At 36.1% G+C, this 26,156-nt stretch overlaps 2 protein-coding genes and 1 pseudogene across 2 annotated transcripts; 2 read left to right on the plus strand and 1 right to left on the minus strand.

Moving 5' to 3' along the window:
• Positions 1 to 4,141: 4,141 nt before the first annotated feature.
• On the minus strand, positions 4,142 to 4,729 carry LOC136781058 (putative nuclease HARBI1). The gene has a single exon (XM_066739732.1). The coding sequence runs from the start codon at positions 4,727 to 4,729 to the stop codon at positions 4,142 to 4,144; it is 588 nt and encodes a 195-aa protein (XP_066595829.1).
• Positions 4,730 to 8,614: 3,885 nt separating this feature from the next.
• On the plus strand, positions 8,615 to 10,607 carry LOC136781062 (putative nuclease HARBI1; annotated as a pseudogene).
• A 1,685-nt stretch (positions 10,608 to 12,292) lies between these two features.
• LOC136781065 (zinc finger BED domain-containing protein 4-like) lies at positions 12,293 to 14,343 on the plus strand. Its single transcript, XM_066739758.1, has 3 exons — positions 12,293 to 12,373; positions 12,441 to 12,723; positions 12,806 to 14,343. The coding sequence occupies exons 1-3, from the start codon at positions 12,293 to 12,295 to the stop codon at positions 14,341 to 14,343; spliced, it is 1,902 nt and encodes a 633-aa protein (XP_066595855.1).
• Positions 14,344 to 26,156: the final 11,813 nt, after the last annotated feature.

Here is a 26,156-nt window from a genome sequence, read left to right on the forward strand (position 1 = left end):
GAAGCGATGGTTCAAGGTCAACAAAAAAATTCCCTGTTAAACTTCAACTCCCATGATCACATTTGATCACGGTCGCAAGGTGATATCTTCACCGTAACACTTCGAAAAAAAATCCTAAAAATTTTTTTTTTCGAAAATTTAGGTGTTTTTTATGTTTCAATCGAGCATATCTCTTTTCCTGTGAGTTTTATCATGATTCTGGCAACGGATTCTGAAAGAGCATGCAATTTTACATCAGAATATGTGGTTCAAGAATTTTTTCAACCCCAATTACATAGGAAAAGATCACTTTGAAAACGTGCAAGAAATTTTGACATTTTGGACGTTAATGGGTTAAAACTGTCACTCTATTTCTTTATACTACTTTATAACTTGTGGTATGTATGTACGATACAATAATACTAACATTTGTCTTGGCTCACGGACCATGCATTATGTATTTTGAAATTAGTAATTAGAAATATCTCTATTGCGGTCCCTCTACAGTCTCTAACCTTTGACGTATTTCCGCCGACCAGTAGTATCAGCAGAGATGAAACGGGAGATTGCTCATGGCATTGTCCTAAATTAATCCTTGCCGGTAGGCGGCGCTGATGCTTGTTAGAAATCGAAAATTCCATAAAACCACTAGCGCCATCTGTCGGACGCGAATGAGAAGCACTTTGTTAGGCACACACACCATTACAGTGGTGCGAATGCGTGTGCAACCTCCTTCGGTTACCATCGCTCAGCTTCGGACATCTTCGCAATACATCGAGTTCGAGAGAGAACGGTATAGTTTTATCGGATCTCTCTCTCCCTCTCGATCTAACTTTCGTTTAGCCGAAGAGCCGAGTAAAATTCCTTTTCGTCCTGCTTCAATCCTCCTCCATCTTTCAAACCTCAGATTTGAGTTCGATTCCATCCAATAAATTTTTTTTTTTTATTGTTGAATGTTTCTTTATTGCCATGAACATATTAGATTAAAAAATATGTAAAAATGGGGTTTTAATATTCCATAATTACGCTCAAAATGTTCTTATAAAAATTTAATTTTTATTTCGTTATCAATTCAAATAAGTTATTAATGATTACTATAAATATTCTAAAATTATAAAAAATGGAAAAAAAAAGAGTCGAAGAGGTCTCGAACCTGGGCTCACCGGTTCCAAAAGCTGAGTACGCGTATTTGTAGCTATAAAGTTTATGCAAGTTTATCATACTTATCCTTAAGTCTCTTATAGCGCATGTGGTAAGGTCTTGGCTTTTGGAACCGGTGAGCCCAGGTTCGAGACCTCTTCGACACTTTTTTTTTCCATTTTTTATAATTTTAGAATATTTATAGTAGTCATTAATAACTTATTTGAATTACTAATAAAATAAAAATTAAATCTTTATAAGAATATTTTGAGCATAATTATGGAATATTAAAATCCCATTTTTACATATTTTTTAATCTAATATGTTCATGGCAATAAAGAAACATTCTACAATAAAAAAAAAAAAATTTATTGGATGGAATCGAACTCGAATCTGAGGTTTGAAAGATGGAGGAGGATTGAAGCAGGACGAAAAGGAATTTTACTCGGCTCTTTGGCTAAACGAAAGTTAGATCGAGAGGGAGAGAGAGATCCGATAAAACTATGCCGTTCTCTCTCGAACTCGATGTATAACGAAGATGTCCGAAGCTGAGCGATGGTAACCGAAGGAGGTTGCACACGCATTCGCACCACAGTAATGGTGTGTGTGCCTAACAAAGTGCTTCCCATTCGCGTCCGACAGATGGCGTTAGTGGTTTTATGGAATTTTCGACTTCTAATAAACATCAGCGCCGCCTACCGGCAAGGATTATTTTAGGACCCTGCCATGAGCAATCTCCCGTTTCATCTCTGCCATTACTGGGTGCATCCAGAAGCACAACCGCTCAGTGAGCGCTCACGGAGCGCTTGCCTAATCCCCTAGGCAAATGTACTGAATGAAACTGCTCATTAAGCTGCTCAGAGTGAGCGGCCGCCATTTTCGTGAGCCTAATTTTCAGTCGCTCACTCAGCCGCACTTTCTGCTCAATCTGCAGTATTCGCGCGGAATTTAAAAGTTACCTAACATTTCTAGATCAGTGAAACAAATTTAAATGTTTGCAAGTAGTCTGGATTCCGTTTCGTTGTAATCAAAAATGTCTGATTTAATGTTTTAAAAGTGAAGAAACTTTATTTAACTTTTCAGAAAAAAAATAATGTCATTTGAGCATCAATATAATATTAATGGAATATTATATGCAATTACAGAAACGGAGGATATTCATGCTAGAATAAATAATGGTAATGTTATAAATTAAACACTCATTGAAATCCGAATATTATATAAATAATAAATATAGCTGTAATATTATAGTTTTTTATTGAATAAATTTAAATATATAAATAAAATACTTCTGTTTTTTTAGTTTAGATGCTGAGTTTGCATTGGCATACGTGAGAGATAATTCCTCGCATTTAGAGTTTCAAGTACAAAGAACACAGGAAAACGTAAATGGTGAGTAAAAAATGCAAATGTATAGTTTTATTACTGCTTAAAATTTACTTGACTTAAATAAATTAAAGAGTGTTAAGGCAGTAATTTAACATATGAAAGTTTTTATTGTTTAATATATTTATGTCAAACTGTGTGTGAGTGTGTGTGCTTTTATATAATAATAATTCTTTATTTAAACCTGTTACTACATTTTTTCCTACTCCATTGTTTCTTGTATTACAAATTAATTCTACGTTGCAACTATATATTAAGCACACCCATTACTCTTAATATCTTCTAAAGATATACAATTATCGTATAAACCAGTAATTAATATTTCATTTGTAGATGATACGTTTCTGTGGACACGGAGCACTATTCAACTTTTGTTCAATGAATATGATAAAAGAAAGGAGAAATTTAGGTCTCCAATAATTAAAAAAAAATTATTATGGGTCCAAATAAGAGATGAATTATTAAAATTTGGTCATAATATCAGTAGTGAAGCATTAGACAAGAAGTTTAGAAATTTGAAGAAAACATATTTAAAAATTTATGACAACAATAAAAAGACAAATACTGGAAGAGGGGCTGTTACATGGGAGTATTACAATACTTTTCTAAAAATATTTGAAATGGACAAAGCTGTGAGCATGGATAATACTTTGAGCAGTATGACAGTTATGATGGAGAATGACAAAACGGTAAATCCATCAATATTAAATTTACCTCCTTTAGAATTAAGCTCCGATCAAATTCTTGTTCCTGAAAATACAGAAAGTGATGTAGATATTCCCGATACAAATATTGAAAATAACAATAATGAAATTAGTGGAAATAAAAAGAAAAGGAAACTTGTGAAACGAAATTATGGATTCCATAAAGAGATGTTAGAGATAGGAAAAGATCAACTTCAAGAATCAAAGAAATTGAGAATGTCGCTAGATGAAATGGTAAATATTCACAAAGAGCGAAATAATATTTTAAAAGAAATAGCAGATAATTTGAGAAATAATAATTCACAATGAAAATGTGATTCAGTGGTTAAAAATTGAAAGGAACAATTGGAGTTGTGTCGTTTGATAAATTTCATTATTATTGCATTATTTAAAACTACTTAATGTATTTACAGCTGCGCATAATATTTTTGTTTATAGTTTATATGTGGAAACAGTATTTAAAAAGACTTATTAAGTTAGGAAAAAAATAATTTGTTTTGTTTTTCAGTTATATTTACTGTTATGTGTGGTGTATGAAGCATGTTGCCTTATGGTTAATTAAACAAATGCTCATTATATATTAAAGTAATATTGATAAAAATTTCTTTTACCATTATTTCAATCCTCAGAATGGACAGTAATTTGCACAATATGGCATTAATAAATATATTACTTCAAAAACATATATTTGGTTGAAAATTATTTTCTTTTAATTCTACATACATATATTCATTTTTATATCTGTATTTTTTTATTTACCAATTGTACAACTTACAGACCCTAGGAATATTAGTTTATTAAATAAGATAATTGTATTATAGACTTTATATAATACATTATAAACTGTAATACATAGTATATATAATAAAAATATTGACTTTTTTATGGAGGCAGTATTTAATTTAAAAAAAAATATAGAAATTTGTTTTTATTTAGTATAACGATTGTGCAATAGCATTTCTTCTATTGTGACCTATGTTATCAACTGCATTAAAAATGTCCTCATCCTCTTGTTCTTCTTCTTCAATTTCATCAATAACATAGTCATCATCATCAGCAAAACCTTCTTTCATTAAAATGAAATTATGCAAAATGCATGCCGATGCAATTGCATAATTAATAAGGGATATATTGGACATTTCTAAATATTTTAATTTACGAAATTTTCCTTTTAATAAAGCGAATGTTCTCTCAATAGTAGACCGGGTAGAGCTTAACCTTTGATTAAGTCGTTGCTGCTCCTGACTTAAATGTCCATTGTCCTTGTACGGTACCAGTAGGAAACTAGATAATGGGTAAGCACTATCACCAATTAAGTAATTTCTTGAAGAAAGTAAACTATGATACTTAATATTTTTAAAAATGGGACTGTTCCGGAAAACACGTGCATCGTGTACTCGTCCGGGTACACCAATGTGCACATCTATAAATCTTCTGCTACTATCGCATACACCTTGTAGGATAACACTGTGAAAACCTTTCCTATTATAATAATCAACTTCATTATTATGAGGCTGCATAATAGGAATATGACAACTAGGGATTGGCGATTGTGGACGATTAAATTGAGGTCTCGATTATTAATCGATTATTTGTCCAATTATTTTGAGCTTCGATTATTCGATTATATATTATTTTTCAAAAGTTAATCGTAAAATAAATCGAATTTTAAAAGAATATAGGGTGTAGGGTGCTTTATTCAATAAGCCTACAAATCGATACAATCGGACACAAATGGTATATTTATGTCCGATTGTGTTGATGTTTAGGGCACGTTCACGGAGACGCTATCAACGCTACTGTGCACACACATTTCAATCATTTTTCTATGCGCAGTAGCGTTTGCAGTGCTAAAAGCATGCTCCGTGAATGTGCCTATAATAATCTAGGCCGGGATGCATAAACAGAACTTGAGTTCAAGCTCACCTTGAAACCTATAAGATGTGTTACGTAGACTATAGATTTTACCCGTCTTAAGCTTGAACTTTAGCTTAAGTTTTGTTTATGAATCCCGGGGCTAATATGGGCTATTTATGTAATAGTAGCTTTCTTTTCAATCAAAAACTTAGTTAAGTCTCAGTTGAGCGACTCTGTTTAATATAGTTTATGTGGCTTGAATTGTACAAAACTGACTGGTTGAACTATGATTGAATTGAGATTTCTGTTGAAAGAAAATCTACTAACACATGTTAGGATATAACGAAGAATTAATATAGGCTTCAAAAAATAAGTATAATATATTACTGAAGTAAATATAATGTCTCGTACAATATCAAAATTAAATATACATAATGCCACAGGTAACGACTACATAAAATTTTAATAAACTTTTTAAACTTTTGCAGAAAAAACAAGCACTGATAATATATATCGCTTAGTGCCTAGAGGCACTATACAACTCACACACAAAAATATCAAAATTTGAGTCAATCGTACTTCTCTAACAGCTCTGTATCATATATATATATATACTCGTATATACTATATAATATACATAAATATGGGTAGATACGAGGACGTACCCATAACTGTCATTTAGTAAAAACTTCTACATTTATATATCCATATATACGCAAATATGCATATATACGCGTAAATAACAAACACTATTAGTCAGTATACGCTAGTTAAGTAACTTTGACCGGGAACATGCGCGCCTCTCGCGGATGTAAATTGAAAAAGAGGGAGTATAATCATTCCTGCCTCCTGCCGCTCATGCGATGTCCCGAGGCAATCCCTACCGGTAGGCGGCGCTGGTGTTGGCAAACGCGTCTCAGGTCCATCTAACCCCTAACGCCATCTATCGGAAGAGACCACGAAGCACGAGCGTTAAGCTTAGAATAAGGTAAAACAGATATGCATTGTTGCCAGAAAGCGGACTAAAGAGAGACCGGAGATGTTTTCTCGGACCTCTCTGTCTTTCTCGCTGTTAGCGTCTAGCAGAAGATACGAGGCAAAATCTTTCCGTTTCGCTTTGCCGATAATCTACCAATATTCGATGTCATTTACATTTGAAGCCTAATGCCTTTATACATGATTTTTTCAGCATATTTATTTATGAGCATTGACTTATTTAAATCAATAATAAATTAAGGAAATGCATATTTGATATATAATAATTATTTTAACTATAATTTCATCGTTATATTTCGCTTATTTCCGTAAAATCTTCATTTCTTTAGTTTATTATTGATTATTGTAAGTCAATGGCCATTAAAAAAAATTTAATCTTAAAAAAAAAGAAAAGTACCGATTAGGAATCGAACCCAGTCCCACGAATTGCCACGCGATTACCTTACCGCCTAGACCACGAGGCTTCTTCAGTGCAACGTAAACAGATAGTCTTCTTAAGGGCTTGAAATCTTCTTTTAAACCATATAAATAAACGAGCAACCGACAGTTTTATTCATTATTATTCTGTCATAATGGTACACAAATTAAGGAATAATTATATTTTGAATAGTTTTCAAAAGCTTTTTCAATAGCCAAGAACGAAGATAAATAATCAACGCTCGCAGTTTCCGTTCTTGGTTATTGGAAAAGCTTTTGAAAACTATTCATTATATAATTATTCTTTAATTTGTGTACCATTATGATAGAATAATAATGAATAAAGCTGTCGGTTGCTCGTTTATTTATATAGTTCAATAGAAGATTTTAAGCCCTTAAGAAGACTATCTGTTTACGATGCACTGAAGAAGCCTCGTGGTCTAGGCGGTAAGGTAATCGCGTGGCGATTCGTGGGTCCGGGTTCGATTCCTGATCGGTACTTTTCTTTTTTTTTTAAGATTAAATTTTTTTTAATGGCCATTGACTTACAATAATTAATAATAAACTAAAGAAATGCAGATTTTACGGAAATAAGCGAAATATAACGATGAAATTATAGTTAAAATAATTATTATATATCAAATACGCATTTCCTTAATTTATTATTGATTTAAATAAGTCAATGCTCATAAATAAATATGCTGAAAAAATCATGTATAAAGGCATTGGGCTGCAAATGTAAATGACATCGAATATTGGTAGATTTTCGGCAAAGCGAAACGGAAAGATTTTGCCTCGTATCTTCTGCTAGACGCTAACAGCGAGAAAGACAGAGAGGTCCGAGAAAATATCTCCGCTCTCTCTTTAGTCCGTTTTCTGGCAACAATGCATATCTGTTTTACCCTATTCTAAGCTTAACGCTCGTGCTTCGTGGTCTCTTCCGATAGATGGCGTTAGGGGTTAGATAGACATGAGATGCGTTTGCCAACACCAGCGCCGCCTACCGGTAGGGATTGCCTTGGGACCTCGCATGAGCAATCTCCCGTTTCATCTCTGGTGATGGCGATATTGTATCGATATATCGAAATTTCGATATTTTGATATCGATATTACTATATTTTGTATCAATACTTTCTTCTTCGATACAGGCCTGTATCGATACAAAGGCTTCAATATCAAACTTCGATACACATATAATATATATATAATTAATATATGCAATAATTTCCGATACAATTAGGCCCGGAGTCACAAGTCTTTAACTTTGGGGATTATTTTTACTGAAAGACATTAAGAAAAGCCTATTTGGTATGTAAATTCATTATCGTGACAGGATTTCAATGAAATTGAGTTTAATGGTAGAAGATATCAATTATCATTTATATAGACAATTTTGAAATGCCGAATTTTCACCTGACTCTTTTTCATTTTTTAAATAATAAGAAATACAGTATAAAGGATTTTCTTTACAATTACACGTATAGTGTTAAATTATAATTAATGCGTTTTAATAAATTTTTTGCGTGAAATTGTTATTTATAATTTTAAAGTTAATTAGTAAAATAAACACATTTGCTTAAAAAACAAGGAATTATTGGTTTATTATATTAAGAATTAGGAGCAACTGTTTTAAGGCATGTTGCTTGTTCAGTAATTATTTTCCCTTTTTTTGCCACATTGAAATTATATTGGTATGTAGAATAAAAATAATGTTTATTGGATACGGCGACACTTTACCACCCGCCGTTAGTAATTTGGTTATTTAAGATTGGCAACACTGAGGCCATGAAGTATTATAGCAAAGATGAATACTTTCTCAGTCATCCTGCCTATCAAACACACACGTTACATACACAGCCATACATATTATGAATTATCTCTGGCCGTGTTCGGGAATTTACTGCCAGTACTGGCAGTATTACGTCATTAAGTATACTGCGAATAGCGTTTGATTATTCGAAGTATACTTTAGATTAAAAGTAAAATGTTAAAACCGAACGATATTTCAGTATGCTGCAAATTCATTTGCACGTTTCATTACACTATATACAGTTAAATAAAAGAGACGTGTTTAGAATCAAGTATACATTATTTATTTCAATATTACAATATTATTGTATGTACGCGCACGTAATATGGATCCTACTATTTTTTATTATTATAACATTCTTCAAGATTTTTTGGAAAGTGAATCAGAAACATCTGATGAGGAAGATTTTCTTAATGCAGCTGAAATGATGATCAGTATGAATACAGAGCATAACATACCGCGAAGAAACGTTAGAAATTATGTAGAAACTAGTGTATACGCTTACACAGACAAAGAATTTAAAAGTCACTTTCGGTAAATATTATATTTTCATTTAAACACATCCAAATAATTAAATGTATAATCGCTCAAAAAAATTCTACATAATTATGCTCTGCTGCACGCCGCTAGAAAATATGATTTGCATCTTTTGTTAGAGCGAGTAAACTTGCATTAATTTTAACCCCTAAGGCCCGGTGTCACAAGCCTTATTTAAGTTACATCAAGCTAATTATACTATATTATATGTTACGTAGAATATAGTATAAATACTCGATTTAACTTAAATAAGGCTTGTGACACCAGGCTTAATAAATTGAAAATGCTATATTTTACATAACATAATATAACATTTTTTTTAATATGAGCTCGATTTATTCACCTCTTGACCATTCACTTTGTAGTATAAAAAAACCTTATTCTGATTTATAGATTAGAACGTAGTACATTTAGATTTTTATTAGAACTTCTGACTTCTGAGCTCCAAAGAAAGTCTGTAATTGGAAGACATCCACTAACTCCAGAAAGTCAATTACTGATAGCTATTTGGGTATTTGCAACACCGAATTCCTACAGGTGCAGTTTGTTTTGATGAAAAAAGATAAGAAAATAATTTCCAAAATTCAATTCAAAAAGTTGTAGCATGGTAAAGTTTTTATATTATAATTAATAGGTGCGTTAGCGATCGATTTAATGTCAGCAAGTCAACGGCTTGGTATTGCTTAAAGAAGGTGATGAACGCATTGTATCGCCATCGGAGGAGATTTATTAGATGGCCTTCTGCAGAAGAAGCTAAAATAACTTCTACAGAAATCGAAAGAAGATATGGATTCCCAAAAACTATCGACGCAATTGATGCGACGCATATAAAAATTGCAGCTCCAAAAAAATACCCAGAGGCATATATAAATAGAAAAGGGTTTCATTCAATACAGTTACAGGTATTAATTATATGTATAATTACAATTTCATGTACGCTGACCGGCATGTATGGCGTTTCTTGATGCGTTTAGGAGCTGCGTTAGGACCGCTCATCATCAATAACTCAAAACGAAAAAGCTGAAGTTAGCATACATTTTATATAAAAATACTTTCAATAATAACATTTACAGTTTTTTTAATAAAAAATGTATGCTCCCGCTCTTTTCCGTCATTGGTAACAGGCTTTATAATGCGATTCCTAAATTCATCGAAGGATGCCATACATGCTGGTCAGTGTACATTTTTATCTTATACAGTTTCATTCATACCTTATAATATTTGTTATGTAGGTTACATGTGATCATAATTTAAAATTTACGCATGCATATTGTGGTTAAGCTGGATCGGTGCATGATATGCGAGTATTTAGACTATCGAATTTTGAAGAACTTTTAACACATTCTAACTTTCCCGATGATACGCATTTATTAGGGGACTCTGCTTATAAGTTACATAAAAACTTAATTATCCCATTTAAAGATAATGGACGACTCTCAGAGTATCAGGTACAATTTAATAAATGTCACTCATCAGCACGAATGATAGTAGAAAGATCATTAGGCTTATTGAAAGGAAGATTTCGGAGCATACTGGACAAACTTCCCATGACCAGAACCGATCTGATCCCGAAATATATAATAGCATGTTGTATACTGCACAATATTTGTATCTTAAAAAATGATCTCGTTGAAATACCGATTGTTACTGATGAAACAACAGTAGAATCTTCAAACGAAGAACTGTCGTATAACATAGGTAATAGCTCGCAAGATAAAGAAGAGGCAATATTGAAGCGTAATGCTATCTTATACTATCTTACACACAGAAATTCTGAATAAATGTTTAAAAATTTAATAATTAATATCACATTTTTTCTACAAATGTTTTTTACATTATTATACTTATTTTATATTATCTTAAGAAAATAAATAATAAAAGTCAAATTATAACAAAACTAGAATAATCTGGTAATACTTGCATGTAATAAAATAAAAAACAGGAACATTAATTGAAAAAAATGTCAACCTCTCTATATCCTTAAAAATAATAAATATTTCTAAATAAACTATTTCTTTGATACACTAAGAAGAATATTTTCAATTCTTTTTAAATGTTCAAGTTTCTCTTCGTGTCTTTTTCTTGCTTCTTCTCTAGATTTTTCTTTTTCAGCTAAACATTTTTCTGTATAATTTTTGAATATGTCAATTAGCTTTTTTTTCTTTCCTACAACAAAATATTATTAATGGTGCTTATATTTCTAAACTAAACCTAATACTATTGGATGTTATAAAATGTTAACTTGATAAAATTTACCTGGTGGTTCATAATTTTCATTTTCATCTACAACATTGCTCCCGCTATGGCTTCTGGATTCATGTAAGGTTTACTACCAAGTATTTCATGCATAACCTGCAAATTCAATTATATGATTATAACTAATATGATCTTAATTTATACCTAGTTATTAAAATTACTTATTATAACAAACATAAATTAAATCAATTTACCTCGTAATATTCCCATTTTTGAGCTGGAGCATTGCCTGATTTTTTGTTATGGTCATTTATTTTTTTATATTGGCGTTTCAAGGCTTGAAACTTAATTGCACATTTTGGTCCTGGAATATTGTAATTATGCAATATCATCTTTTGGGAAACATTTTCCCAACACCGTTTAACGGAAATCTTTCCGTCATTAAAAATATGCTCTAAACGTTTATATATATCAATCAACATTAAAGTTTCCTGCCTAGACCATGTATGTGAATCTACATGAATAAATTATATTTATCATTTCATATTATAGAACATAATAAATATGTGTAAAATCTCTTGCTTACTACTTTGTGTATTATTTTCCTCTATGGAAGGTGGAATGTCAACATTTTTTTCTCTAAGACTTTGATCGCTCATAATTTCCTCTCTAAGTGATGTATTTTGTACATTTTCTTCTATAGGAATAAGATTGCCCACAGTTTCGTCTATAGATGCTGGATCGTCCACATTTTCTGCATTGTAATGATCTATAAATCAATAATTTTATATAACCTTCACATAATTAATATAAAATTGCTTACCATTTATTAAACTGGCGCCAGTATAATTTAATTGGATATCTGCATTATCTAATAATTTAATATTTTGATTATTGAAGTAGTTACTACTCATTCCAAAACTACTTTTTGCTTTCTTAAGAAGCAAATAAGCAAAATTGACATCTGTAAAAAATAATTAAACATAGAAGGTATGATGAAAACAATAAGATTATCAAAATGAGAACAAATAATATATATATATATTCAGTAAGATATATCAGAATTTATTAAAGTATTATATCTATTCTTAATTGGAGTTAAACTTCTTTTATTCTATTTCAGTTTTAAATAATTCCACGTCAAATTTCAATTTTATTTACAGTGCCTCCACACGGAAGCATTGCTTGGAAGTATTTCACTAAAGTCTCCCAAGGAGTAAAATGCAGTTTTTGCAATTCGGTGATTGTTTCAAGTGGAAATACAAGCAATATGTTGAAACATTTGAAAAAAAAGCATCCTGAAGTTTTAGAAGGTTTTGAAGGGCCTGTTCTTAAAAAATCAAGGATGGAAGTAAGTTTATATTTTTCTTTAATATTTACTAATATTCTTTATTAAAATAAAATGTAAATGTTAACAGTCTTGTACAGAGATAGAAGAATTAATTGATAAGCCATCCATGTCTAGTCTAATAAGCACGCCATCATCATCTCAGCTACTCTCTTCTGGCCTAATAAGTACGTTATCATCATCATCATCTGAGCCATCCACGTCTAACCAGCATACGTTATTATCACCTACACCACTAACGTCTAAAGTTGCAGCTGCAACTGTGCTAAGAAAAAAAAGATCAATGGAAAATAAGTATTTACATAATCAACCAACTATATCTAAATCAGTTGCTTCGATGAAATCTTTTGAACGTATGTAAAGCTTTATCCTACGTTTATTTTTATATTACCACAAAATATATTACTTTTGAAAGCTACATTTCTTAAATTTTAGTTGGTGGAAAAAAATCAACAGAAATAACGAATGCAATATTGTACATGATTGCCAGAGATAATTGTCCATTAAATACTGTTGAAAAAAAAGGTTTCCAAAAATTGATGAAAGTTAGTGTACCAATGTATCAAGTTCCAAGTAGAAAATTAATTACAAAATTAATAGAAGAAAAATACTCGGCGTTATCCTCAATAGTGTCTGAAAGATTATCTAATGTGGACCATATATCACTAACAACAGACATTTGGACCGATACTATTAACACAAAAAGTTATATTGGCTTAACAGCCCATTATGTTTGGAATAATACATTGAAAACTGCAACATTAAGTGTACTTGGATTGTCAGAGCGCCATACAGCTAATAACATTAGTGAGTGGATATTGGAGATTCTAGAAATGTGGAAAATCAAAAATACAAATGTAGTAGCTATTGTGAGTGATAATGCATCAAACATGACAAGAGCAATTAAAAATGCATTTGGTGATGACAGATTTGTTTCATGTTTTGCTCATTCATTAAACCTGGTAGCAACACAAGTGTTAAGTGACAAGAATATCAAAGAAATTGTGGATAAAGTAAAAACAATTGTAACATTTTTTAAACACTCAGTCGTGACATCTGATGAAATAAGAAAAAAAAGTAGCCTAAAATTAATTCAAAGTGTTCCGACTCGATGGAATTCCACATTTCACATGCTCGAACGATTTACTGAACTATCTTTGATAGCAGGAGCAATATTGTTGCAGTTTCCCGAATCTCCACCAATATTATCTGCAATCGAACTGCAAACAGTGTCTGAACTAATGAAAGCTTTACGTCCTTTAGAACAAATTACGAAAGAACTTTGTGCAGAATACCATGTTAGTGTGAGTAAAGTTATACCAGTAGTTAACTGTTTAAGTAACAAGCTAAAGGGTTTAAATATGCAAACAATAGTTGGGAAACATCTATGTGCATTATTAATAAGTGCTTTACAAGACAGATTTGGAGGCATTGAGAATAATAAGATATTAGCCATTGCTACAATACTGGACCCTAGGTTCAAGCTATTACATTTTAGTAATGAAAGAGCATTAGAAGTAACTATATCATTTATTAAAAACGAATTACTACTTGTAAATAACTGTGAAACCTCTAAAGAAGACTGCATTATTGATGTGAATGCTGAAGAAGATATTAGTGATGTTTGGAGCTTTCATAAAATATTAGTAGCAGCAGAAAATAAATTAAAGCATGATCAGCATCACTGCTTAGATAGTATGCCGAGATCATTGGAGTACTACATCAATTTCGACAATTGTACATTGGAAACCAATCCAATTACTTTTTGGAATACTAATTTTGGTAAATCGTACTCAGATTTAAAAAAATTAGCTTCAAAGTACTTACCAATTAGTGCCACATCCGTGCCTTTCGAGAGATTATTCTCAAAGGCAGGAAATATTATGAATGAAGCCAGAAATCGGCTGTCATCCGAACATTTACATCAAATATTATTTTTAAACTCCTTAAGCGAAGAAGAATTTTTTTACTAAAGATATTGTATACCTTATTCTATGTATTATTATCTATGCGCGAGGTCTGCTTCGAGCTCCGCCGAAGGTTTATTTTTGTTTCTCAAGGGTCTAATGAATAAATCTATTTTTCAAAATACAATAATCAGCTTTAAAATTAATATTTATTAAAAAATTATATTTATAATTATCTTACAGCATGATTCTGAGGACAAGTATTGAATTCTTAAATAAAAGCATTATATTACGGCTTTAATAATTCGATTACATAAAAGAATTAAGAATTTTAGCTGTTTTTACGCGTTTATTTCACACTCAGCGAAGCCTGTACAATACCCACGATTGCACAATTATTTAATTACACTTCTAGTTTTCTGAAATATTTCTAAACTTGACACCATTGTAACGTCCCGGTTCGCGTGGACGGATTTCAATATGTAAGATCGGCTCGTTCGTGAATAATCCGTTTCGGGTACTATACGTTGGACTAGTTTGCCCGGGACCGGTCGCGATTCGATTCGTTCGTGGTGCGGAATGATGCTGAGATTTTTACCTTTTCGTCTGGATGCGCCTCTTCGTGATCGATGGGAAGTGGAAATGCGGAGAGAATAATACACACTGATTGTACTTGGAAGATATTAAAATAATATAATTATTGAAAATACGAAAATTGATTACAATTACTTACGAAATGATAATTATGCTACGATATACAAGTAGTACAAAAGGAAAAGTAACAATCGATTAAAATAAAAGTATGACCTCGTTAAAAGAATTAAAATGAATGAATTGAATTGAAATTAGTCGCTACGTTCTTAACCTAGGGCTGGACTCTCTGACCATCGGAGTGGGGGTGCGCGTTGGGTTAACGCGCATGAGGTTGTCCCCCTCTCCACTATCTTATGAGGAGCGTTATTGCTATAATATGTGCTCCCAAGGGAAAAGGATGTTACACCTTCCCCCCTGGGAAAAATAAAAGAATTGGACGAATTCTTTTATGCTAATGGGGTCAGGGAGCCCATTGTTAGCCACAAGGGCTTTACTCTACTTAGGGAATTAAAGCTGATTTCCTGAGGTGTGGGCCTGAGCATCTTCTTCTGCTTTGAGTCGCCTAGTACGGCTTTCCAGGATGAATTTGACGCAGTGGGGACATTCATCCCTAGGATCGTCTATGTATGCCTATGAAACACATGAGACAACTCGGGCATCGGGGGTAGCTGGTGTATATCTTCCCTTTGCATTCGAAGCACTTTATCTTCTCTGTAGGGGTGGCTCTCGAAATCTGTATGTATTCCCGCGCGTGGTATAGTTATTTCACCTCCGGATCCTTGTTATCGAAACACCGGTGACAAATAAGCCCCGGGCTGGCAATGTCTCCGTCTAATACAATGCGGGCTCCCCTCGTACAGTATACCTTGGCTGCCCCTTTGATGTAGAATTGCTCGTTGTCCATGATTGTACTGCGATGGAAAATTATAGAAATCTGGAAGGGAAACTAAAATAAAGGGTGGTTAGTAATGTCAGCAGTCGTTAGTGTGACGTGATTAAGCTCTAGTGAGGTCTAGGAATATCGAGCTATGATTATTCGGTGCACTGGGAGGATAGGGGTTTTGGGCGCTATTTTGCCCATCGAGATCGTCCCTGCGGAGGTCCAAGGACCTTTGTGATCTATGTAAAGTAGGATACAATGTCGGTTCGGTGTTGGAGCGTGATCCTTCGGGAGCTGCCTCTTCGGTTCTCTCCGCTTCGTTGTCTCCCCTTCTGGCCTCGGGTTCAGGATTCCGTCTCCTCGCAACAGCTTGGTGCAACAGCAAGTTGTTTAGCGAGTTCCAACATGCCCCCACTAGGTGAATTCCCCATCCATAGGCTGCGTGCAAGGCGTAACCATGCAACAGGGTATCAAGGGTCATCTTTATCACGACGTATACCATGTATATTCCCAATAGCCCGGCACTAGTGGTCCCGAAAGTGGTCATCCCCATCCAGATTTTTCCCATGGTGGTTTGGGTAATTTTTTCCAGTGCCGTTTCGTCTAATAAATGGTGAATTGATATGCCCTCTTCCATGGATGGTCGTCCTGAGAAACTTCTGATGACGTTATTGGTCAGGGCTGGTCTTTCGGCCGAGAACATGATGTGGTCTCGCAATCGGTCAATATCATTCTGGCTGTATATACCGGAAGTAGCCAAGTTTCCAGGTGATAGGTACCTCCAGGTAAGTCGGGTTTTCGGCTTCAGCTTTTCTGGGGCACTTACGTCCAGAGCTTTTGGTAACAGGCGCACCCATCCATGTTCAGTCAAATGGCGTGTTGGTAAGACGCTGGAGCAATCTCTCTTAGTGCCATACCTCTTTAAAATCCTTGATCGGGGGGCCACGAAGTACGATTCGTTGAGGTAGGTTACTGGGAGTTCTAGGAAACACTCCAATGTCTCCCGAATCTCCACTCGCACAGGGATGCATTTTATAACGTAGATTACTTCCCCTGCTAGATCCGCAGTGTATCCCGGTCCTTTCATAAGTGTGTACGCGAAATCGGTGGGGTTAGAGGCAGCAGTCGACAATGTGATCTCCAACAGTTGACGCTCCATATCACACTTTTGCCTGATGATATACGTATATAATGAATTTACCTGGTTGCGGATATGTCTTTCTACGTATATAAACTTCGAATTTATGTAAGTGAATAGGTCCATGTTTTCAACTGACATGTCCCTGAATTTTGGGAAAGTATTTCCTGCTTGAGTTTCCAATACGAATAATTTAGGGTGTTCTGTGCGATATAACTCATATCCACATATCTTCAGGCTAGTCGTGCGAGTCAGGGCGAAAGTGATGTCATTAGAGATAACGGAGAAGACCTCGGGTGCGTTCGTTGATCCAACTTCTTGAATCTTCTGGGCTTTGCCTTCATATAGGACGTGATACCCAGAGAAGTCGCCAGTACTGGAAGGAGTTAACTGCCAATATGTGTTCCCGTCTTGCACATCCATGCATTCCAGATCTCCAGCGTGGCATACCGTTCCAGAGGGTAGATTAATTTTACCTGTGGGTGTTCGTAAGATGCTTATTCCAGATTTAAGCGTAATTTCCAGTGACCCCTGAACGATCACGTTATCCCAGGACCCGTAAGTATCTGCATAGTAAGTTCCGATACATTTCCCGTCATTGTCTATCCTTCCTGCAGCGTGACTGGCCTGGAGGTGGTAGAGTTTGGTTTCAAGTCTGATATTACTATACGATCGTTGAAGTAGAAAACACCGGTAGAGTGCATGGTGCGGCATTGTTGTTCGTTAATTTCCTTGATGTAAGAGACAAACCCGTTGTGCACTTCAGAGGTGTGTGAGTGCATTCCGCAGTATTTTACGGTTCTTGAATAATGGACCAAACATTGTATGATCTCGATGGGTTGATAATCAGCGATTTGGAGGACTTGGATATAGGTAGGAGTGGTTTCGGTTTGGATGTTCTTTATATTGCAGTCTTCTACATCTAATAGGCTGATGGTGGTAACATTTAGATGGGGCCCTCGGCAGTCATAACCAATCAGCCCAGCGCAGAGACGTGCGAATGTTAAGATGAGGAAGAAGTGGGGAGATGAGACGTACATGCTGCGTCCTGCAATCCAGGAACGTCCTTACTTAGTCTAGCTTTATCGTTATGTATAATACGCATTTTATTCTTATATCTAATCTTAAGATTATTGTTAGAAAGAGTCTCTAGGATTTCGAAGGGTCCTTCATATTGATTCGCGAATTTCCCAACTCTAGGTTCCTTTACCACGTATACCCAGTCCCCTTCCCTGAATGTGACAGGTTTTACGCGCGCGTCGTAATATCTTTTATTTCTTTCTTTTGATTTCTGCAAATTTTCTCTAGCCAGAGCTTGAGCATTATTTACACGATGGAATAGTTCTGTAACGTATTCGACATACGTATGTTCAGTAGACTCTTCTAACGGCGGGTCTGATGCCGGAATCCTGGCGATTCTACCGAATATCAATTCATGGGGTGTGAACTGGGTACTCTCATGTACGCTAGTGTTATACGAGAACGTGGCGGTCTCGAGCCACTCATCCCAGTCAGTGTAACTAGTGTTAACGTAAGCTTTTAAATATTCCACTAATACATGGTGGGACCTTTCCAAAGACCCGTTTGACTGTGGATGATAGGCTGTAGTCCGGAATTGTTTGATGTTGAACTTTTTCGCTACGCTTTTCATAATGCTAGATAGGAAATTTGACCCTTGATCCGTTAATAAAGCTTTTGGTACTCCAAATACACAGATACACCTTTTCAGTAATCCTTGTGCCGTTTCGATACTATTGGCCGCAGGTAGGGGTACTGCAATTAGGAATTTCGTCAAAAGGTCCTGCATTGTTAAGATGTATTTATTGCCCTTAAGGGTCTCGGGTAACGGTCCTACTATGTCTAAAGCTATTTTATCGAACGAAGCTCCCGGTGTGTCCGTTAAGACCATCGGTTGCTTGGTTTTTATTCGAATTAATTTGCGGAGTTGACAGCCCCGGCAATTCTGAATGAACTCCTGGATATCCCTTTTCATGGAATTCCAATGTTAGTAAGGCCGCATTCTGTTGTACGTTTTCGAGATACCCTTGTGCCCTCCTGAGCTAGACTCGTGATATTCTTTAATTAAGGTTTTCCGTGCTTGCTTATCTGGGGTTATTACTAATTGCTTACAGACTATAAAGGTGATCTCTCTGCCAATAAAAATTCGTTTTAGTAGATTTACAATTCGTTTCCAAGGAATGTCATCTATGGACTCTGTTTTAGCTAGGCATATGGTCTTAAATTTGAAAGTGTCTTGTACTTGCAGTAATGATAACAAAGCTAGATTTAAATCTTCGTCGGTGAGTAAATCTTTGTGTTCCCTTTTTATTGGAAGAGTTACAAGGACCTTCTGATTTTGGTAAATTATATGGGCCTCAGTTAGTGTCAGTTCTTGATAAGAGGGCAAAAGGTTCTCTTCACGTAATTTCAGAGCGCCTTTGTCAACGGGTTCTCCTTTGCAATCAGTAAAAATAACGATGTTATCGCGTCGATTTGTCAGGCAATCGCGTGTTTCAGCAAACTTAGGCGAGTCGCTGTTTTCGGGTGTAGTAGTTTGCACGGTGTCATTTATATCGTCTATTATTTCGTCGTCGGTCAGTTCGTCGCCACTGGGGTCTTCATGGGGAGCATAGATTTCGGCTTTGTCCAGTATGTTTATCGGCTCAGGTTCCTCGTAGTCTAAACAGTGTGTACCAGTTTCTGTCTCTTGGTCCGTAAAGAGGCTAACGGGGGGTCCGCATAGCTGAGGTTTATTGCAGTCGGGGTAATAAATAACACGACTGAAAAGGACATATTCTGGAGGGTTTCTTGAGAGGGCGTCTGCGTTGTCGTTAATTTTTCCGGGCTTATGTTTTATTTCAAAGTCGAAATCAGAGATCTTCAGCCACCAATTCCAAAGTCTGGACGATTTATCTTTTGCGTTTTTGAGCCACACCAGCGGCTTATGGTCGGTGATCACCGTGAATTTATGCCCGTAAATGTAATGTCGAAAGGTGGAAATGGCGTAATAGATGGCTAAACATTCTTTTTCTATGGTGGAATATTTCGCCTCGGTTTTGCTTAGTACCCGCGACGCATATGAAATCGGCAGATCTTTGCCTACGTCTCCTTGGCTCAACACCGCGCCTATCGCGTAACCCGATGCATCTGTTGTGATTATGAAGGCTTGTCGAAATTCGGGTACTGGAGTATCGGAGCCGTACACAGGGCGTCCCGCAACGTTTCGAACGCCTTTTGCTGTAAATGAGTCCAAACGAAAGGTTTCGCTTTTTGTAGTAGGTCCGTCAAGGGTTTTGCGACTTTAGAAAACCCGGGGATAAATCGTCGGTAATAGCCTACGAGTCCCAGGAATTGTTTTATATTCTTAGGGTTTTTAGGTAAGGGAAAAGTCTGAAGGGCCCCTATTTTCTTCGGGTCTGCCCTAACTCCGTCTTCGCTAATGACGTGCCCTAAATATACCACTTCTTTCCTCAGGAAACTGCATTTCTCAGGCTGTAATTTGAGATTGGCGTCTCTCAGTCTTTTCATCAACCTCTCGAACTTTACCGTGTGCTCTTCGAGGGTTCTGGCATAAATAACGATGTCGTCCATATAAACGAACAACTCTGTCCCCTGTAACCCTGTCAATACCGAATCCATAACACGTTGGAAAATAGCAGGCGCGTTTTTCAACCCAAAAGGCATTCGTTTGAATTGATATTGTCCATAAGGGGTAGAGAATGCGGTTTTATGTGCATCTCTCCCAGACATTTCGATTTGATGGAATCCTGATGCTAAATCTAATATTGTAAAGTATTTGGCCTCCCCTAGTTGATCTAAGATTTCTGTTATATTGGGCAAAGGATATTTGTCAGCGATTGTTTTTTCATTTAAATGACGGAAGTCTATGACCATCCGCCAGCGTTTATTACCGTCCCCGTCTGCTTTCTTCGGTACAATCCATACCGGAGAGTTGTAAGGGGAAAAGGAGGGTTCAATTATATCCTGGTCTAATAGTTCTTGTACTTGCCGGTTAATTTCACTTTTATGAACGGGAGGAAATCTGTATTGCTTAGTGTGGACAGGAATTTCGTCGATGGTATCGAGAGAGCATTTAGCTGTACTGGCGGGTCCCAATTGTCTCCCTGGTATTTTGAAATTTTCTATATGCTTCGCGACTAAATCTATAATATACTCCTTTTCTTCGATATTTAACCCCTCTAAATCTAATTCTAATCCTAATTCTTTATTACTACTAATTTGATTAATATTCCGAAACTATGGAGATTCGGTGGGTTCAGTGGATTTAGAAAATGCGGTAGATTCGGAGAATTCAGAGGATTTGGAAAGCTCAATGGCCTTAGGAAACTCAGCGGACGGTGGTGATTTGCTAGTCACCCCGTAATATTCGAGGAACTCCATAGTAGGAACTTCAGCCAACACATCGTCTTTAATGGATTTAGAAAAATCAGTGGACGGTGGTGCTTTGCTAGTCACCCCGTAGTATTCGAGAAGCTCTACAGTAGGAACTTCGGCCATCACCTCGTCTTCGTTAATATTGAGGGCAGCGACATGGGCATACCCATTAGTGTTAGTAACTAAAGCTTCTCCCACGTATAACCCTTGGAGAAGATTAATCTTGGGGACCCATCCTTTCTTTATTTCCGGGTTGCCTATTCGAAATTTAAAGGGGCTGCATGTCCTAGCAGGCAGCGAGATTAATTCCGGAATCTTAAACGGTATAGTAATGCCGTTCATCTTCAAGCATTTTCCATCGTAGTTGATTTGCACCTCATTGTGTGCAAAGAATTCGTCCCCGAGGATTCCGTCATGTTTAATAGGGAAAGAGTCTGGAACTACGTGAAACTTGGCAGATGTTCCGAATAGGTTTAATTTAACCGAGCCTAGAGTGACTAATTTTCCCTCCGTGATCCCTGTCAATGATAAGATTTCGGAATTATCGAGTGCATGATCCGGTACCTTATGGAGTTTTATAACGTTCACCTGGGCCCCCGTGTCTAATAGAAACTCCGTCGTGTTTGTTAGTGAATTTGTTATGCATTCGACACTACGGTGTTTATTGCGGTTTAATCTAATAGTGGCAATTTTTAATTCTGATTCGGCGGGAGTTCTGGCAGATCTTGGTCTAAAAAATGACCAGGTTGAGGCTCGTTATTATTATTATAATTGTTCGCGTAGTTGTGAACGTTTTCATTCGGGTATCGTTCTGATGGTTGTGGGGGGTGTTGATACTCATTTATTGGGCTTTGGTTTGTTTCGAGGATTGGTTGGTCCGATTGCATGAACCGCACAGGGTATTGCCGGTTGTTTCCCGTGGAAGGGTGTGGGGGGTTATATCGCGGGTTATTAGAATCATTCCATGTTTGGTTATTCTGATTTGCGAGGTTCGGCCTATTATTATGATTAGTCGGATTACTCGACGGATTAGGCGTAAAAGGGACGGTATGGGGGTTGAGACCTTGCGTGGCTTTTCTATAGGCGAGCTTCCTACAGACCGATATATCGTGACCCTGATTTTTACAGTAACGACATATTTCCCGAGCCTCAGGTGGTGAAGGGTTCTGGTTATTCCTCCCGGTCTGAGGGGGTGTTGCTGTTTGCCGTTGGTCGGCGTTTCCCGATCCTTTTCCCGATTGTAAATCACGGTCTATCTCTACGGCGTTGGAAATTGCTTCCTTTAAATCTCTGTAGCGGGACATTCGTACTCTCAAATGTAAATCGTCCCGTAGGCCGTCAACGAATGACTTTAGGATATCGTCTTCGTATTTCCGCGTAATGCCTACCGGTGGCGAGCCCTGCCATTCGTCTTCTACCCCTTCTATTAGCGCGGTGGAGATTAATTTAAAGCGGCCTATATAGTCGAATAGATTTTCACGAGGTTGTTGTTTCATGATACTTAATTCTCCTAAGCACCAATTCACCGACTTGTTTATGCCGAATAGCCTTTTAAGGTGATACTCATACTCTTCGTACGAATCGAATCGAGTTCCTAACGTAACTTTTCCCGCCGCTCCCTGTAGGTCGTTCGCCAACAATTCCACGAAAGCTCCGTGCATTTCGGGGGCGACCTGTGCCTTGATACGTCGGCAACTCATCAGGTGTTTTCGAAGTGCGCTGCTTTTCCCATCGAAGGGAGTTACGAGCTTGATAGCTTTGTACGGGCTCAAATACGGATCTTGGGAGTTTACACTAAAAGGCGTTCTTTCTCTATCTATTCTGTCGCCCCTATCTCCGTTATACTCGGCGGCGCGCTCACGGTCGTTCTGTATAATGAGAGTTCTGAGTCTGCTTATAGTGGCTTCCTGATCGTCTTCCCGCCTATCTCTTTCCCCGATTTCCTTCTCTAGCCTGTCAATTTTCGCCCGAAGTTCTTCCATTTCTTCAGGATTTCCTCGCTCTGCGGTTAACACTTCAACCCTGTTTTCTAGTTCCCGTATCCTGTTATCCCTGCTCTGTCTTTCGCTTCGCAACAGTTCGACCTCGTCTTGCGACAGCCCGCTCTTTCTCTTCTCCAATTCCGACTCTAATTCTCTAATCCTATGGTTACTATTTACTAATTCTGCTTGTAACTGGTCAAAATGGACCTGAGTCAAGCCTTTACCATTCGACATTATTTCGCTTATTATTTAATTGATTATCGAATCGCGGTATCCCACTTCTGACACCAATTTTGTAACGTCCCGGTTCGCGTGGACGGATTTCAATATGTAAGATCGGCTCGTTCGTGAATAATCCGTTTCGGGCACTATACGTTGGACTAGTTTGCCCGGGACCGGTCGCGATTCGATTCGTTCGTGGTGCGGAATGATGCTGAGATTTTTACCTTTTCGTCTGGATGCGCCTCTTCGTGATCGATGGGAAGTGGAAATGCGGAGAGAATAATACACACTGATTGTACTTGGAAGATATTAAAATAATATAATTATTGAAAATACGAAAATTGATTACAATTACTTACGAAATGATAATTATGCTACGATATACAAGTAGTACAAAAGGAAAAGTAACAATCGATTAAAATAAAAGTATGACCTCGTTAAAAGAATTAAAATGAATGAATTGAATTGAAATTAGTCGCTACGTTCTTAACCTAGGGCTGGACTCTCTGACCATCGGAGTGGGGGTGCGCGTTGGGTTAACGCGCATGAGGTTGTCCCCCTCTCCACTATCTTATGAGGAGCGTTATTGCTATAATATGTGCTCCCAAGGGAAAAGGATGTTACACCATCACCCCTTTCATGTTACCTAACCTTCCTTGACTCTTTTCTGACGACTGAAAGAGTAATCGATACTCGATGCTTGTCAGTATCGATACTTGGCCTTCGATATATTTAAGGTATCGATTTTGACGCTCCGATACGGTATCGAGTACAAGTATCGATACTTTTATGGAAATCGCCCATCAGTAGACAGCCGATCGAGGCGTGCCTTGTATCGTTAGAGTCGTCTCGGCTAACGCCATCCGATTTCAGGATAAAAAATCATCCAATTTTTTTTATGCAAAATCGAACAGTATAGCTTAAGCCGAGGAAAACGAGAGGTCGCACGCCTCTATACAGTATTGCTCAATAAACTTGCGACATGCGAGGGGCAGTGGGAATAAGAGAGGCTAGGGGTTATCTAGGGAATTCTAGTGGACACCGTCAAATTTGAAATCGGCTATCCCTTTGACGTCAAAAGAGCTGTCAAAACCTAAATTAACCTGTATTTTGAAGAAATACAGAAGAATAAATATTTTTAAAAAACAAATAAGAGGAAAAAAAAGGATTTTAATAAACATATGAACAAAAAATGTCAGATGAGTATTAGTTAATAGGAAATGTTGAAGTAATTGTAAATTATTAAGAGAATATATTTTGTGGTTTTTTTATTTCTGTTACAGGTTAAATGCTGTTTCTGATGAGCTTAAATTACAGAAAAGAAATCAAGAGACACGGTAGTGTCTCAACGGCAAGTACATATAAAAGTAGATAATGACATGTCTATACCGCCGAGCACTACCGTTAACTTATACAGTAGGATTGGCCGCCTCAATTTTCAAACCGATTTATTTCCGTGAATGATCCACTATCATGATTTAAGTAAAGCTTTCCTTAAACTAGTTTGGAACAAGCTTTCATTTAAGACCATGAACATTAAAAACGGTTTATGCAATCTAGAGATCTCATACTGAGTTAGCTATACATATATCGAAAATTGAGTCTTCTCCTTCATAATCTTCTTCTTCTTCTTCTCCAGCCAGAGTGTATATCTCGGGCTGAAGTTGGCTGCTTAACATAGGTTTAGTGACGTCAGTAGACGTAAACGTAAATATAGTTGCACACAATCGTAAACAGTGTGTCTGTGTGTATCTCCTAGATATATGTTTTACTTCGTTTATTACGGTAAATCAGGTTAAGCTGCAAGATTGACAGTATTAACCTTAAAACAATTTGAACCTAATTATGAAATAAATAAATGAAAAAACATGATTAGGCCTTTTCTTATTTAAATTTGATGAGGTTATACTCATTAAAAGGATTTTTAATTACATAAAGGAATCAACAGATTAGATAAGTATAAAAATGAATTTTATGATATAAAATGTAATATATTTTCTGGTACTTTGTGTGATTTTATTGCAGATTAAATAGTGATGTGTTTATTATCTGACTGCTAAGGGTCGAGCTGTGTGGAGTGAAAGATTAAAATATAATATACACCGTGTCTCTTGATTGCTGAGGATGAAACTACGTGGATTGAGTTGCTGAGGATAGAGCTGACTGGATGAAGTAAGATTAATATTTATATATTTTTAACACTGCCAAGAAGAAGTATACTGTCAACATTTATGTGCATCGGTGATTATCCAGAGTATATATAAATTGCAAGAAATTGTTAAGGTATTTGAAAACCATATGCTAAACTTCCAAGTATTGAAATCATTAACAAAATACATATTTAACTGTTTCTTTTCTTTAAATTGATGTGGATTTCAACTGTCCGATAGGTTATCATACTGGGGGTGAATAGAGTTGACTGGATGAAGTAAGATTAATATTTATATATTTTCAACACTGTGCCAAGGAGAAGTATACTTCCAACATTTATGTGCATCAGTGATTATCAGGATTGCAAGAAATTGTTAAGGTATTTGAAAATCATATGTTAAACTTCCAGGTATTGAAATCATTAACAAAATACATGTTAAACTGTTTCTTTTCTTTAAACTGATATGGATTTCAATTGTCCGATAGGTTATATCATACTGAGGATGAAACTATGTGG

This window comes from Prorops nasuta, unplaced genomic scaffold (genome assembly GCF_024137725.1).
Source record: "Prorops nasuta isolate Cenicafe-Biocafe unplaced genomic scaffold, Cenicafe_Pnas_1.2 PNAS00002, whole genome shotgun sequence".
Lineage (NCBI taxonomy): Eukaryota > Metazoa > Arthropoda > Insecta > Hymenoptera > Bethylidae > Prorops > Prorops nasuta.